This window comes from Mus caroli, unplaced genomic scaffold (genome assembly GCF_978045245.1).
Source record: "Mus caroli unplaced genomic scaffold, Mus_caroli_1 scaffold_7, whole genome shotgun sequence".
Classification (NCBI taxonomy): domain Eukaryota; kingdom Metazoa; phylum Chordata; class Mammalia; order Rodentia; family Muridae; genus Mus; species Mus caroli.
In genome coordinates this window covers 30,515,240-30,530,342 of record NW_028227262.1, presented here as the reverse complement: position 1 = coordinate 30,530,342, position 15,103 = coordinate 30,515,240, and the positions used below count along the sequence as shown (strand labels likewise).

The 15,103-nt window shown below is 41.9% G+C and overlaps 1 protein-coding gene and 1 non-coding gene across 4 annotated transcripts in view; both read right to left on the bottom strand.

The window, feature by feature from the left end:
• The window catches only part of Csgalnact2 (chondroitin sulfate N-acetylgalactosaminyltransferase 2), a 34,801-nt gene that overhangs the window by 3,826 nt on the left and 15,872 nt on the right, over positions 1–15,103 (bottom strand). For all 3 annotated transcript variants that reach the window (XM_085840102.1, XM_085840100.1, XM_085840101.1), the window contains 5 exons: positions 14,775–14,991; positions 12,981–13,082; positions 9,612–9,790; positions 8,294–8,388; positions 2,910–2,991 (listed from right to left, as the gene is read on the bottom strand). In XM_085840102.1, coding sequence (XP_085696228.1) covers positions 2,910–2,991; positions 8,294–8,388; positions 9,612–9,790; positions 12,981–13,082; positions 14,775–14,991 — 675 coding nt within the window. The remainder of the gene's footprint in view (positions 1–2,909; positions 2,992–8,293; positions 8,389–9,611; positions 9,791–12,980; positions 13,083–14,774; positions 14,992–15,103) is intronic.
• Positions 515–647, bottom strand: LOC115031391 (small nucleolar RNA SNORA17). Its single transcript, XR_003837031.1, has one exon. It is a non-coding gene; the product is annotated as a small nucleolar RNA SNORA17 (small nucleolar RNA).

Here is a 15,103-nt window from a genome sequence, read left to right as displayed (position 1 = left end):
AGGGGCACACACCCATCCCCAGCTACTCACATCCTCACTACCCTTAGTCCCCAGTTCTGCCTCTCTTCACTGTGCCCACAGCCTTCTGTTTCTCTGTTATTTCTATACCACTTACTTGCTCCTTGTAGTGGCACTCGGAGTCTCTGAGTGTCTAGGGTTGTCTCATGAGTGGTATCAGGAGTGCTATGCCAGTTCATGCTTTAGGGCACTTGGCATGGATTATCTCAGGCATGGTCTATGCCCCCAGGCATGCACAGCATCGGACTTATGGTCATTTCAGGCTAGCTTTCTGACTGGGCTCCATGGCCCCAGCATGGTGGCCATCCAGGCTTGCTTCTCGCCCAGCCTGCTTGAGTGGCCTCTTGTGAAGGTCACTTATCTCAGGCTCACACCCACCCAGGGCCTGTGGTCCTAGACGGGGTTCTTCTAGTTTCTGGCTTGCTCCCCATCCTGGCAGCCCATCTGGGCCTGCCTGGCGCCAGACTGGTGATTCTCAGGCTTGCTGTTCATAGGGAGTATTAAGCTACTAATCATTCAGATGTTCCCAGGTCAGAACACTGCGCATAGACATAGCCTCTCTCCTCTCTGCCACCTACTGACATACATGTGACACAGTAGCCACACCTACAGCACCTCTACAGGGCAGAGAATTCAGTTTTTATAAGGCTTGACATCAGGAGAAACTATTTAGTCAGAACCCAATCTGTTGAGGGTTTCTGTTGTTGTTTTAAGTCAGAGCCTGAAGTAAGGCAATGCCCAACTCCATTCTCCCTCTAGCTGCCCTTCTCAGAAAAAGCAGAGGGAAGACAGATGCGCCAAGTTCACAGTACAGGCCACAGGGTTACTAAAACACTGAGACCTAAACAAATAACACAACAGCAAAACCCCCAACAAAATACTCTAACAGTTGAAGTAATAATAAAACAACAACAAAAAACAAAAAAGCAAGACTGAGCAATGGCTCAGTGGTTAAGAGCACTAGCTGCTTTTCCAGAGGTCCTGAGTTCAAATCCCAGCAACCACATGGTGGCTCACAACCATCTGTAATGGGATCTGATGTCTGATTCTGGCATGTAGACAGCATACTCATACATAGAATACATACATTAATAAAGCTTTAAAAAAGATAACCATACACACTACTGAGGATGCAGGAACATTAGCAGTGCCATGCACTGCTGAGAAAATGTCAAGGATGCAGTGCCTTTGAAGGCGCCATGGCAGTTTCTGAGAAGGTTCAGCACAACTACCTGATGTATTACTTCCTCCTCGCTGGGACTGATACCCAGCCTGAAGTGATTTAAGGAAGAGTGCTCTGGCTCACAGTCTGAGGGCGCCTCACAGCAGGAACGGCATAGCCACAGCAGTGCGAGGCCATTGGTCACATTTTATTCATAGTCAAGAACAGACGGTGATGAATTTTGTGTGTGTGTGTGTGTTTTAATTCAGTTCAGGATGCCAGCCCATGGTTGGTATGGCTCAACTGTCCAGAGTTTTGTTTCCCTTGGGATTCAAAATCCCTTCAAGTGTGATATTTAAGAGGAACCATCACACTGTATACCATCAATTTTACTTAGGAAAAATAATGAAAAATTTTATGTATACACAAAAGCATATACACAAATATTTAAATCTTTATAGCAGAAATTCTTATAATAGCCTAAAAACATAAGCAAAATATCTATCTACAGATAGAAAACGTGTGTTCTAACCATACAGTGGTACATTATTTGGCTCTAAAAAGGAATGAGGTACGTAATACATGACACACATCTAACGCTAAGCACCGAACCCTGAAAACACCACACTGGGTGGAAGAAAGCAATACTGAAAGACCATGGAATGCCCAACTGTAATATGGAAGTGCTCAGAAGGAGCAAACCAATAGGGAGCAGGTCAGTGAGTCTGGGAGTGAAGGAGTTGATGGAAAATGAAGAATAATGGCTGATGGGCATGGGGTTTAAGGTGATAATAGTCTAAAGTTATTGGTGACAGCTGGACAATTTAGGCAACTGTACATTTCAAGTTGCTAAATTTTACATGAGGTCTGTAAGTCAACAGACTACTCAAAACAGTCACAGTATTTCACAGTATACAAAAATCTATTTTTGAAAGACAGTAAATACTAGTTTAATATGTAAAAAAAATCAGGAAAATGGCATTTGTTTTTATCATTACTTCTCAGTTTTCTATCACTCAAGTATTATATAATAACAAGGGACAAGAGTTGAGGGACTTAAGGCAAATGGTAATTATAAAAATGAATTTCATATGAGTTAAGAATATCAAAGCTGGATGCTATGGTTTCTATTATGCTATGGAAACAAAGACACTAACTAGTCTGCAGCTATTCTACTCTTTACAAAACTACTCTTTGGCACTTCTTGTGAGTACAAATGAGGAGGAGAAGAGAGAGATGAGCCCAGACCTCTGACCACTTCTTTGGCCTTAGCGATGCTCAGTTTCTAGCTCCGACTTCAGAGGCCTCTTCCCCTTTGTCTTCATACTGGCCTTCTGCATAGCACTCAAACAGAAAACTAAAAAGGGCTTCATCTTTAAATGAAAAGAGAAAGCCTTTAACTAGATACTCAAGATTACTTGTGGCTGTAACACCTACGACAACCCGTCAGGTTCTAGAAAGCTCTGGAAGAGTACTGCACACAACTGTAAACACAGCGACACGCCAGCCAATGACTTCTTTCTTGTTTGCTTGCTTTTAAAGAAACCAGTAAGTTCAGCTTTTACCTTTACAACCTCATTTTTATAATCCAAGACATTAACTATGAGCTTTGCTTTGCCTTTCATAGTTTAGCTATACATCCCTACAATTTAACTAAGGGCACTCAATTCTGATACCTTTCAGGAAAATGCCATAAAGACATCAAGTTCTACCCTTAGTGTATACCCACCGACACTCAGGAAGTCCGATTGATATTGACAGGTCATCCCAAAGCCAAAGTCTCTCCAAAATCCAGAGTCCTTTTTATGAACCTTATGGTAAAGAAGAAAAAATTCAATTTAATCTTTAGTAACTAGAAGTTTTAATCAATAATTAAACAACTACTTCACAAATTTTTTTCCTATCATTTATTTAAAGGATCATATGCTGTGACATCCTTACAAAACAAGCGAATATCCTAACCTGCATGAGCACAGGATTTTTATCACTTGAACTCAAGTCCTGTACTGCTTTGAAGCTGAGGTTAACAAAAAATAAAACAAAAAGGATGGTCCTAACTTCAGTGGGTTCATGATAGGGGGACAAGAGTTAATTGTGGATGTGTGTGTGTGTGTGTGTGTGTGTGAGAGAGAGAGAGAAAGAGAGAGAGAGAGAGAGAGAGAGAGAGAGAGAGAGAGAGAGAGAGAGAGAGAGAGAATTTACAACAACCACCTCTATACACTGTAAAAAAAATCCATTTTTCCTCTTTCCAGCCCCTGCTCTCAGAATGATAACTGAGACTGTTTATTAATAAATGCCTTGGTCAAAGCTTTGGCTCAATCCCTGACTAGCTCAGAACTTATTTAACCTCTCAAAATTTTCTGTCTGTTAGTTACCTCTCCTCAGTCCCAGCCCGCTTCTTCTTTAGCATCTTCCGCAGCATCTCCCCCAGCATCTCTCCTACATCTCTCCCTGCACCCCCTTTTATTCTCTCACTGTTTCCCAGAATCCTCTTTCTTCCTGCCAGTGTCCCACCTCCTATTCCCTGCCTCAGTTCATTGGCCATAGGCTTTTTTATTGACAGGTGATACTTACAAGAGACCCTCTGCAACACACACACCTTATTTGGGTGTTTACCAGCAACCCATTTCCCAGCTTCCTCAGTGTAATTTTCTATTATTTAGTCCCATAAAGCTTGTAAGCTTTTAGGAAACTCTTGTCACCTATAGTTTTTTAATAGAACATGAATACTTTGCAGCCATGAGATAAGTTTTACCCCAGTTAGTGTAAGGTGTTCACTAATAGGTATTAAGGCAGAATTCAAACCAACAAGCTAAAAAGAGAGGGTTGTTGGACACATTAGAAACCCAAGATCCTCTTACTCTCATGAGAGAGTTTGTAGAAAAAGACAACTTGTTCTGTTTATGTGGTATAAGCAAGGGGTCAACGAACTACAGCCCTGGGCTAACTCTAGCCTGCCACCTGCTTCGTAAATAATTTATCATGACAAAGACATATGTGGGCTTTCACAATACAGGAGAGAGGGCTGTGTAGTTACAACTGGACTATCTGGCCTGGAAAGCCTAAAATATCTCCCATTGGCTCGTTACAGAAAGTTTGCGAACAACTGGTGAAGACACCCTTAGAATTACCAATCCTTCCATTATGTGAGGGAAACCAATAATAAAATAAACTTGTTGCTGTTGAAGTCCAAGTAGAGAAACACAAAACCAAGGATGGGTAGGAAAATAGCAAACTAATAAATCTTCATTTCAAAAAGGCTGTGCCACATGCCAAAACAAGCGGAAAGCATGACAGAGGAGGGCCCATCCTGTTAACAGCTGCTTACACAACACTTCCTTGAGGACGTAAACTGAGCAGGGACCTGAATGAAATGAGAGAAGCTATTCAAGTATTTGGAAGACAGCACTGCAAGTCAGGAGAAGAGCAAGCATAGATCTCCGTTGAGAGTGTTCAACCACGAGGGGAGAGACTGTGGCAAGAGGACAGTAAGCAAGGCCCTAGGGTGACATAAAAGAGGTGACATAAAATTAGATCTGTTAGGAGCATTGTGAGGAAGGGTGACGAAGGAGTCCTTGTTAAGGGGGTGGTCAGCTTAGTTACCACAGAAGGACAGGTGGGTCCCAGGAAGTGGGGCAGTCCCTTCACTGGGAATGCACAGAGCCTGGGGCAGTAAGGAAAACAGCTCTTGAGAGGAAAATGAAGTAACCAAGTGAAACAGAAAACCAAGTAAGCTGAAGGTGAAGGCTTCTGGAAGTGAAGGGGCAGGAGTGATCTGCATGGTTCCAAGGACAGAGGGTGGGAAGAAGGCTGGAGCAAGGCTCCAAGGCAGCTCAGGAGCCCAGGACTGGGCAGCTAAGGCTGAATGCTGTAGAGCAGGACTGTGGTTGACCTCCCTGGGGCCTGGGAGAAAGCCATCCTTAACCAGGCTGGGATGCCATGGGAGAACACTGTAGAGAACAGGAGACACAGGTGAGCACACAGCAAAGCACCCGGCTGCTTCTGGTGCACTGAGTCCAGCCTGGGGAAGGACACGATGGTGAGGAAAGCTAAGCAAGGCAGCTCATCCAAACTCAGAGATTGAGACAGTTTCCTGCAGAAACGAAGCTAGGAGTTCTAAGACGATTCTGACTTGCTAGAGATGAGTTGGGAATGAAAATTCACAGAGGCCTGAGGCAAGAAGACCAGTAGGGACTAGGGATGGAAAGACTCAAGGAGAAATACTGTAGCCAACATTCCACTAACTTGCCTTGCAGAAAGCTGTGGAATAAATATTTTAGGCTGTATGAAACATTCAGTCTGTCACAATTCTCGTACTGGAAAAACAGTCACTGACAAATAATTAAATGAACAGGCTGTGCCCTAGTAAGCTTTATTATGGTCACTAGAATTTCAACTTCATATAATTTTCATGTGTGATAAAATATCAAAATTTTAACCAATAACATTGTAAATATAATCCTCACCTTGTGGGCTACATAAAGAAAGGAAGATAGCAGACGTAGTGGCTCAGATGCAGAGTGTCCCTAAGCTCAAGCTATCCCCAGTGTGATAGTCTCTTTGTTGCCTTTGGATCAAGATGTGGAACTCTCAGCTCCTCCAGCACCAAGTTGGCCTGTACAATGCTATGTTTTCTACCATAATGATAATTAATGGACTGAACCTCTAACTAAATGTAAGCCAGTCTCAACTAAATGTTTTCTTTTATAAGAATTGCTTTGGTCATGGTGTTTCTTCACAGCAATAAAATCCTAGTTAAGACACTAACCACAGCCTAAATATCTAAGCCCCCACAATCCCATCCCCAGGAATACCAGAGAAATATATTTTACATATAGTAGCACACATCTACCATGGCTATACCTAATCCCTGACCTTTCCTATTTCCACTTCTTTCTTCTCCTTTGTCTCCATATCTGCTCCAAATACAAGATATCAGTTCTGTGTCCAAAAATCTCTAATTCTGTGCAATTAGCACCTTTTGTCAAGCTACAACCACACTCCCTCTTCCACTGTTGCTAAAGCCCCACTGGCTGCTTCCTGTCAGAGTCACAGTCTTTCTTCTCTCTAAATGCTAACACAGGTAGCATACAATGCAAACTTCTTCTGTGGGACCTGGGCCAGCATTTGCCCCACTCTGCCAGCTGTGCTCGGAGCACTGGAGGAGACCCAGTCCCTGCTTAGCTGCTTCCTCCCAGCCATTCCATGCCTATAAACAGCCTCTTCTCTCAAATGCAATGCCTTTTTGACTCAACACAGCACAGAAATCACCTCATCAGTTTTTACAACTTGGTTGGTTTTAATCATGTTTATGATCTGACTTTATTTCTGTTCTCTTCCAGAATAAGAATCCATGTGAGTAAGGTAGGGCTATGGGTGCTGAGATTCTCAGTGAAGTACAGTGCTTGGCAAAACAGATCCTCACCAACAGATAAATTAACACAGCAGATGCAGCCGGGAGTGGTGGTGCACGCCTTTAATCCCAGCACTCCGGAGGCAGAGGCAAGTGGATTTCTGAGTTCAAGGTCAGCCTGGTCTACAAAGTGAGTTCCAGGACAGCCAGGGCTATACAGAGAAACCCTGTCTTGAACCTGCCCCCCCCCCAAACAAAACAAAACAAAACAAACCAACCAAACAAACAAAAAAAAACCATAGCAGATCTGTGCAGTGCCTTGGTGTAACCATGGAGCATGCTGCCTGGGTCCCAGTTTGGTCAATTCACCAGATACAACATCAGCACAGCTGTGTTCAGGGGCTTGTCAGGAAGATTAAATGAGTTAACACATGGGCAGAATAGAATAGAACCATTCACACAGTAAAGGGCACATAGACATTAGCTGTTATAATACTGTCATCTATCTGGGCATTGTGAAATATACTTGTGGTGCCCAGTACTTAGAAGTCTGAGGCTTAACTCTGAAGCCAGCCTGGGTTAGTAAGTTCAGGGCCAGGCCTGAGCTATATAGTTAGACCTTGTCTCAAAAAGAAAGAAAAGAAAAGGAGGGAGGTGGAAAAGAAAAAAGGAAAATTCCAAACAAACAGCAGTCAGCAGTCATCTGGAAATAACCCCCACGTCCACTTCCCTCTACATTACACTTTGGTGTTGACTTTATTTACAGTCCATGCCTTCCTCTTGATATATAACACTCCCTACACTAAGTACTAGTAAATTTCTTATTAAAGTTTTGCTTGTGTTTAATGTCGCTTTATACATATTGCTATTCTAGGCCCTGATTATCTGTTATTAATACCCAGGAGTAGGTATTAACAATAACAGATATGAATCTGTTTAAACCTGAGCCTAGACAGCTGGCCTATATTCCCACTGGCCTCCCTTGTGTGCTGTGGTTTTTAAAAGCAGTAACTTCATAAAGCTCTTTTACTCCTAGTAAAGATGCCAACTTTGAACTCATTTTCTATTATGTGTGGCTACTGCTTATTGTTTGTATCACTTTAAATACTAACTAGATCAAGTGCTTTGAGGTGTCAGATTAGGGTGGATGTGAGTGACCGATTGTCACTTTGGTCCTATTTGTATATATATCCCTGAACAATACTGCCTTTCACAGAAAGGAAGGGACATACAGTGCAAACTCTGAGAAACCCAGCGGATGAAGCGCAGGAACTCTACCTACTAGCTTTGTATGTAACACCTCTGTGAGCCATGTTATTAAGCAGTACGCTTATTTAACATTTCCAAAGCAGCTCATTTAAGTACAGTTCAGGTAATAACTATAGGGCTTCATGCCTTTCGTGATAATCTATGTAATTTCCTATAGCATACTATTCCCTGATAGTTATTCTTTAATATCTAGTTAGTGGAGTTTAAAAGTTAATATTAGTTTTAGCATTCCTAGAGCACGTTGGCAGAAATGGGACTGTATAATCAGGACCTTCTGGGACACAAGGCTCTCCTATGGTCAGTGTCTTCTGTCAATTGAGCCTAAAGCAACAGAAATGAAAACCTTCACTGAGGTGGAAATGCAAAAGAGGCTATGGGCATTGAAACTGCTATTTTTTAAAATTGGAACTTTATTTTTACTTGTACAACAAACACAAAGGAAACTAGAAAAAAATCATTGTGCCTTTCATAACAAAGATACAAAGTCTCACCAGCTGCTGCTCCACAGGGGGCGGCAGGTCCTGGTTGGCATAGACAATGGCAGGGTTGTAAAGACTGAACACCACAGGATAAAACACTTTTTTACCTGTAAATAAAAATATATGTTTATCTCACACAGATGAAGAACTTTGATTACTGTGTCTATGGAGCCTTTCTCTTTTTATCATTGTGCTGATTTTATTAATACTATAGAATACCAATGTTCACTTGATAACAACAGGTCAAACTGAAACTGAAGCTGCAAAACAACAACAACAACAACAGACTAAAGGATGCTGCACCCCTATTCCTTTCTACCATGGGAGGAACACAAAGGCGATCCCTCCCTCAGTCGCTCAGGAGGCGAGCCATTTCATGACTCTGTTTTCCCTATTAACAAATGTAAATTAACCTCTGACAAGCACCAAGAAAACTCAAACTGTCTGTTATTACTCTTCAAAGAAAATCAATAAAAACAGTAAACACATAGAATACTGCACAGTGCATAGATATATAAAGAATAGTAAAAACAGAACTGCAGACAGATTTAAACCAAGATCTGGGATCTTCTGAGGAGACCTTGTCATACAAACTGATGGCATTGAGGGACCTCACCAGCTAACTAGGCCATTTCCCTGAGTAGAGGAACCCTTGCTTCAGCCGGATATTCCAGCATCAAGTATTCCACCATAATGGTCAGGGAACCACTACCTGGCAGCCTCTTTATATTTTTTATACTTATAAATTTATAAATTTGTTTTATATCTATAATATAAAGCAATGCACCATAAGCCACTTTAAAATGTCTAATCTGGAGACTAACCACTACTTGTACATGGACCTCTGCATGCCTGTGTAGGTGTGTGCATGAATGCGTGTGCGGGCACACACTATCTCCCGAACCTAAGAACTTCCAACTCTCCCCTCTGCACCACCTGTGATTCTTTCTGACCTGAGTCACTTCCTCATCATCAATTCCAGGTTTCCCTTCCTGTGTATTCCCTTCCTCTCCATGCCTTCACACCCACTTTAGGGTTTTATATGCTAGGCAACATTCCACAACTAAGAGCTCCCCTACCCTCTGCATTTCTTTACTTCCCTTCAGAAAGAACTATAAGAATTTGACTCCAAGAAAACAAAGGGTTTGCGCATCAGAGGGTCAGAGTTTCAACTTACCACTCATTGTTGCAATTAAATTACGCCTAATAAAGCTTTAAAACCACCCCAAGGTTTAAGAAAGACATATTTCCCTCAGATCAGTGTGACTCCACACTGAACCACGCTGATAGCCTAAGCAAGACACTCGGCTCAAGTGACGGGTTTACGCACCTGGCTCAGCGTTTAACCGGCAGCTGTTAAGGAATTCAGCTGAGAAATATATATCAACATCACAGAAAAACATCAAGACCTCTCCCTTGTCCCAAGCTCGGGCACCCACATTTAGTCCTCGTCCACGATTAAATTCTTCGTCCAATGAGACCAAGGTGTAATTGTGAAAATCGGACTCACTATGAGGAAAGCAAAAACAAGAGCTGATAAGTCCCATTTAGAGGTTGACAATGTCCTTTCTTCAACAGCACTTACAATGGACTATATTTCAAATAACTTATTTTTTGTTGTTGTTGTTTTGTTTTTGTTTTTTCGAGACAGGGTTTCTCTGTATAGCCCTGGCTATCCTGTAACTCACTCTGTAGACCAGGCTGGCCTTGAACTCAGAAATCCACCTGCCTCTGCCTCCTGAGTGCAGGGATTAAAGGCATGCGCCACCACGCTCAAATAACTTATTATGTTGGCTCTATATTCACATTGGGGGAGGAAATCTTCAGCTTCTTGCATTTGTTCATTATCAGGAATAGATTTTCACCAAATGCCCACATTTGAAGCGACATGCTAATGGTACGAATTTTAAAAGGTGCATTGCCTTTTGAGATCTTAAAAAATGCACTGTGAAAAAAAACACAGACACATAGCAACACAGCCAGTTTCTGGTAAGCAACAATGCATTCTATACCAATGAGACACACAGTGCTCTCCTAGCCTCTTCAAGGTCCTCACTCACACAAACGTTCCATTGTCAGAGGCTCCTCCCTGATAGCACGTAGGAAGGAGGCTCTCTAACCTCTATCCTCTCTTCCGTGGCTCTTCCCTTAGTATCATGTGGCATGATACTACCTACTCATTCAAAATAGATTTTGGGTTCATTAATATGATGCGTTGGCCCTCACAAGTAGTTCAATAAATATTTGCTGAATTAATGAACAAACCGTGGTTTCAGGAAGAGATTGCTTGTGCCTACAGTAGCTAAATGTCGGATGGGGAACTTGAATTCTATCTTGGTAGAATCTCAAAGTCAGTGCCTGCAAGTAGAAGGCCATTTCAGACGATTCTCAGAAGCGCAGAGGTAAAACAGCATAGAACACTTTAGAGAAAGTAGCTGGGTCAGATTAAGCATATGGGAAGGAACAGTGAAGAGGGTCACACCAAGGGGCCCTACAACAGGAAGAAAGAGGAAAGCCAGACTGAGCGCACCATCCATCCCAGGTCAAACAACTGTGTTAGTACCTGAAAAGGAAGGAGAAGCCAGCAGGGTTTCTAGTCAGTGGCTTTCACAGGGAAGGCCTCAAGTCATCTGATGGCAAGCTCTCGAGCTACCCTCGAGTTGCTGACTTAGAAGCAAGGAGCAGAGTCAGCTTTCAGCTTTAGTAAGCCCCCTAGGTACCGCAGGCACTTACTAGAGAACCACTGAACTTGGGGGCCTGTGAGGAAGCCTGCTCTTAGAACAGGACAGCATGGTAATGGAAAGAAAAAATCGAAGACTCATACAACACATGGAGTGACTCAAGTGCTCGGGGTACCCAGACTCTCCTCTCCATCTTACGGTATATAAATCTCTCCCTTCTTTTTGAGAAATTGCCCACTTCCAGCCTGGATGCCCTGATCACAGACTATGGCTCATCTACCTACCCTTCAGCAGTATTTCCCTAGGCTAAGGACTAGGCTTATGTGTGGCCAACTGTGAATTCTCCACTCCACTCAGCAGAATGACTGAGTAGCTCAAGGGTGGGGAAGACATCCTTCCCTGGGATTTTCTCCACTGAAGCTCTCTGATGAAAACTCTGAGAAGATGTGAGCCAGTGTCCCTCATCATGTGGAGGAAGCCAATCTGCAGCAGAAGAATGAAGTCAACATGTAGAAAACAGACAAAACCATGGAAATTTTTCATGGCAGTCAAGTGTCTGATTCTAGTCCTTCAGGCTCCAAAGTTATTTCTGTTATTTTCTTCTCCAAACTTACTTGCACTGTCACTTCTGGGAGGTAGCCAAGATCCTTCAATATTACTCATATTCTCCTTAAGCAGGCTCAAGTTTCTCTACCATTTTCTACAGAAGAATCTTGACAACACAGGGAGGCGGTTTCAGTAATCCACCAGGGAAAATGACTGGTGCTTGGTAGGTGACTGAAAGCAATAAAGTGGGGAGTGGGGTGCAGGGAAGTGAGGGCTGGGGTCAGGCTGTGGCATCAGCCAGAGGGAGACAGAGAAAAGGTCCCAAATAGAAAGCGACTCAGCAGAGACAATTAGCAGTAAAAAGATACATGGCTCTCAGATCGTAGGCCCAGGGGCTAAGAAAATGGTGTGGTTCTGAGCTCACAGAGGGCCACCATGATGTGGAGAGTCACATTTATGTCCATCAAGGCTGTGAGAGCCCTTGCAGGACAGGGACAGGCTCTACTCTCTCAGTTATGTCTTTTCATTGCCTGAGTTAGACTTTCAAGCAGCATACCTGGAATACAGTAGGTGGGACTCAATACAGTAGCTGAATAATTAAAAAAAAAATGAAACCAACCAGCAGAAAGATAAAAAAGCCATGAAAGATATGCAGGTTATGTGTAGTAAGAGTGGACAACCAGCCTAACATAATGCAGCATATTTACATTAAAAAAATAAAAACTGTGTACTTGTGTACTGCAGAACTGGGTGGGAATTGTAAAGACTTAGGAGCTATAAGCACCATTTTCAGGAGAGAGCAGAAGCATGGGTATGCAGGAAGGAAGAAAGGTAAGATGATGGTATCAAAGCAGAGATAAGATTTAGAAAAGCAAACAGAACCTGTAAGAATACAGCAAAGGGGGCAAGTAGGTAGATCACAGACAATCCTGATCACCCCAGGCTGCCTGCTAAGCAATAAGGAAGATGGATTGTAGAGTCACATAAGATGAAAAACTTACTATCATTACCGGCCATCCACATATACATGCCCAGACAGCTTTGTGTGTGTAATGTAATGTATGTATATGTATGATGTGTATGCATGTACGTGTGTGTGCACATTTGTGTGCATGCATGTAAATATCAGAACAATATTGGGTGTTACTCTTTCCTTCTATATTGTTTAAGACAGGGTTTCTGTTTGTCACTGAACACTTCAGTTGGCTTGTGCACTTCTGGAGATTCTGTCTCTGCCTGCCGTCTTGTCACAAGAACATGGTTACACATGCCTGCTTCCATGCCCAGCTTGCCATGGGCTCTGAGGACTCAGGCTCAGGTGCTCATGCTTATACAGTGGCACTGTGCTGACTGAGCATCTGCCCAGCCCCTCAGCCAGATTTTAAAACAACACTACGTATCTGAAATTCTCATTCTTCTCACACACTTTAACACCTAGCATTATGGACTTCACTATGTTTTGGCTTACCAACCTTGAGACAGATTCTAGAATAGACTTGACTTTAGATAGTCCTTCTTTCCCAAAATACACAACGGTGAGATGAATCCTCTTGTCTTGATGAATACAAACATCTCTAACAGAATTGAAAAATAAAATTTGTTCAAGAAAACATACAAAGCACCACTTATTCAGAAATCTATCACATGAAGTTTTGGCAAGAAAATAAGTAAGACATTATCAATACAGAATGCAATCGCATGCAGTAGTAAGTTAATATTAAAGTGATGATACCACTCAAGTGTTGGAGATATTACAGCAAAGCACAAAGTCTGTGGGCCAGTGAATACGACCCATTGAGGGCGATGGCTACTTTATTGCCATATTTCAAAACATTATTGGAACATCTGCAGTGGGATTGCTTTAAGGAAGTATGCCCAATCAGTTCAGAACCAAATAAATAAATGACTATCTCAGATCAAGAGGCTGTTCTCAAATGGAACAAAATTCATAAAAATTAGCTAGTGGCTGGTATACAGTGACGATACCTGTGACCAAGACACGGCTACCAGGACACAGCTTACTTACTAAAGAGGGTAATGCGGTCTCTTAAAGCGATAGCAATAAAAGCAACTTTAACCAGTTGATGGCAATCATATCTCATGGAGCTATTTCAAACAGGCAAAACTCAGTTGGAAACATGACTTCTGGATATTCTACCATAGGATAGAGTTAGCTAACTTTAAAATAGGAAAATAAAGAAGGAGTAAAATTAGAGTATTAAAACATAGCAATTGTTAAATTCAAACAAAAAGGCAGCATTTTCCTTAAATGTTTTTTCTAACATAACTTTAACACTTAGTATTTTAAAGTATAACTTGATGGCAAAGAAGAAAGACGTAAGTTCTCCTACTTTTAGTTGAATGATTGCATTTTTAAGTTTTATTTCAATCTTAAAATTCAAATTGCCAGGCAGTGGTGGTGCACACCTTTAGTCCCAGCACTTGGGAGACAGAGGCAGGCAGATTTCTGAGTTTGAGGCCAGCCTGGTCTACAGAGTGAGTTCCAGGACAGCCAGGGCTACACAGAGAAACCCTGACTCAAAAAAAAAAAAAAAAGACAAATAAACAAACAAACCAAAATTCATATTGCTGTCAAGAGATTTTACTGGCAGAGGGCAATGTTCTAGCTTTTCATTGAGGTGGTTTGTGAGTTTACACATTTGTCAAAAGTCACGAAAACATGACTTAACCTTCAAATACCCATTACATTATCTTTAGACTATATGGAATTTTTATTGTACATAAATTAGTCTTCAATATAGTTGACTTTTAAAAGTTCAACTTTCTGGGTTAGAGAGATGGCTCAGTGGTTAAGAACACTGGTTGCTCTAGCACAGGACCCGGATTTGGTTCCCAGCACCTACACAGAGGCTCACAACCACCTATAACTCCAGTTCCAGGGGATGTGATGGCTTCTTCTGGCCTCCGTGGGCACTGTACACATGTTGTCCACATAATACATGAAAGTAGAAACTCATACACATAAATCTTTTTTAAAAGTTCAGCTTATCTTAAATTCAAACACAATTATAAAGTCATCAAATTGAGTCTCCAAGTAGTTGTCACCCTCAGATTTATGTCAGTTCAAACTGTCAAGAAACATAATGCAGCATGCATGCTTTGAGAAAAATAAAAATCTAAAAATACCCTATAAGCTTATATAGTTATTCTATAGCTCGGAGTAATTATACTTGGTGAAGATAACTGAAGTGAGTCTGCACAGAGTAAGGTAAAGAACTCAGCCAAATCTGCGAGCTCTGAGTTACCTGAAGTTCTGCATAAACTGTGAAAACGCCTCTGTCCTCTCCGCAAGTGGCACAATGATATTAATAACTGATCTTGTGATGTCGATCAGCTCATTCTTCACTTTCATGAGAGGTCCAAAAGGGCGGAAGAGGGTCACATGTCTGTACTCCATAAGGTCTGCTTTCTTAAAAAACAGTTCATACTGTGTGCCTTTGTCTCTCTCAGTGCGATAATAGCCTAAAGCAAAGAGTTTGGAACAAAAACAAGTTCATGTCAGCATTTAAATTCAAGAGGAATACAGATTTCACTCAGGCAGGGATCCAAAGTACTAAGCAGACGACAGGGATTT